The sequence below is a fragment of the Echinops telfairi genome, unplaced genomic scaffold, assembly GCF_000313985.2.
Source record: "Echinops telfairi isolate 266 unplaced genomic scaffold, ASM31398v2 ScPeMD7_5;HRSCAF=22, whole genome shotgun sequence".
In the NCBI taxonomy this organism is placed as follows: domain Eukaryota; kingdom Metazoa; phylum Chordata; class Mammalia; order Afrosoricida; family Tenrecidae; genus Echinops; species Echinops telfairi.
In genome coordinates, this window is record NW_022103901.1 from 14575452 (window position 1) to 14576687 (window position 1236).

The 1236-nt window shown below is 62.2% G+C and overlaps 1 protein-coding gene across 1 annotated transcript in view; it reads right to left on the reverse strand.

Moving 5' to 3' along the window:
• TRIM72 (tripartite motif containing 72) overlaps positions 1-954 on the reverse strand; it is a 9451-nt gene extending 8497 nt beyond the window's left edge. Inside the window, exons 1-2 of the mRNA XM_004706011.2 lie at positions 823-954; positions 4-398 (exon numbers count right to left, since the gene is read on the reverse strand). Of these exons, the coding sequence (XP_004706068.1) occupies positions 4-391 (388 nt within the window). The 5' untranslated portion in view covers positions 392-398; positions 823-954. The remainder of the gene's footprint in view (positions 1-3; positions 399-822) is intronic.
• Positions 955-1236: the final 282 nt, after the last annotated feature.

The window sequence follows — 1236 nt, forward strand, 5'->3', positions numbered from 1 at the left end:
CCTTGAGACGCGTGTGGGCCTCGGCGGCGGACAGCAAGCGGTGGCCACGGTGCGCTCCGAGCGAGGCGCACACTCCACACACGAGCGTGCGGTCCTGCTCGCAGTAGATGCTGAGCGGGTCCAGGTGCTCCTCGCAGTGGCCCTGTGGCACCTGCGCCAGCCCCTCCACCAGGCGCGCCAGCTGCAGGTTGGTGCTGAGCGCCTGCGGCCGCGTGGGTGCTTGACAAGTGGGACAGGGCACCGTGCCATCCCCCCCGGGCTCCCCCGCCACGCGGCTCAGGCAGGCGCGACAGAAGCTGTGGCCGCATTCTGCTGTCACGGGCCTGTCGAACAGCTGCAGGCACAGCGGGCAGGACAGCTCCTGGTGTAGGAGGCGCGGGGCAGCTGACATGGTGGGTCTAGGTGGAGGAAGAATGGGTCAAGGGAGCCTGTGAGCTGGGCACAGCACCATTCTCAGTCCCAAGGCCCATCTGCAACCCCTAACGCTGCCACCACTCTGTGCCTCCTGGAGGAGGCTCTGGTTCAAGGCCCCGGTCCCAACAGGAAGGCTATCTGGTCCTGGCCAAGGGGAAGGGCACGGCCTTTGTTCCAAAGGCAGCTTCAACTGCAGTTGTCTGATAAAAACCCTTCTCGGACCCCTTTTCCCAATGCCAGCCTGAGTGACCAATGCTGTCTTCCTCCCTCTCCTTGCTCCTGTCTAAGCCTTGGTCCCAGGCCCTGCCTCAGCCCCAAATTCTCCAGAGCCTCCTCCCCTCCTCTCACCCACCTTCCTAGGTTCCCAGGCCCTCCCTCCCCCCACATCCCCAGAACCACAAGACTCACAGGTCCAGTTGGGAATCTTAGGCCAAAAAGAGGCTCGCAGGAGACCCAGCAAGGTCAAGCTCCACCACAGGCTGCTCTGAAGACAGACAAAGCGCCAGCAGCAAGCGCAGAGGAGGGGGAAATGGGCACTAGGGGAGGATTCTCTTGGGCAACTGGCAGTGGACGTCCTGGGTGTGGGGCATTCAGGGAGCAGCGGACAGGAATCCAGCCTGAGCCATGGCCCCCGAACTATATTTAGCTGCCCTGCCTACCCTTCAACATCACTTCTGGAAACAGTTCTAAAAGGAAAGCACCTGTCTTCATCCATCTTGTTGTCTCCTCCCCCACGCAGCCTGCAGACAGAGCTCGGAGGTAGCCAGGAGACAGGCTGCCCAGACCACGGAAAAGAAAGACAGAAGCCTGGTGGCTGCTAGT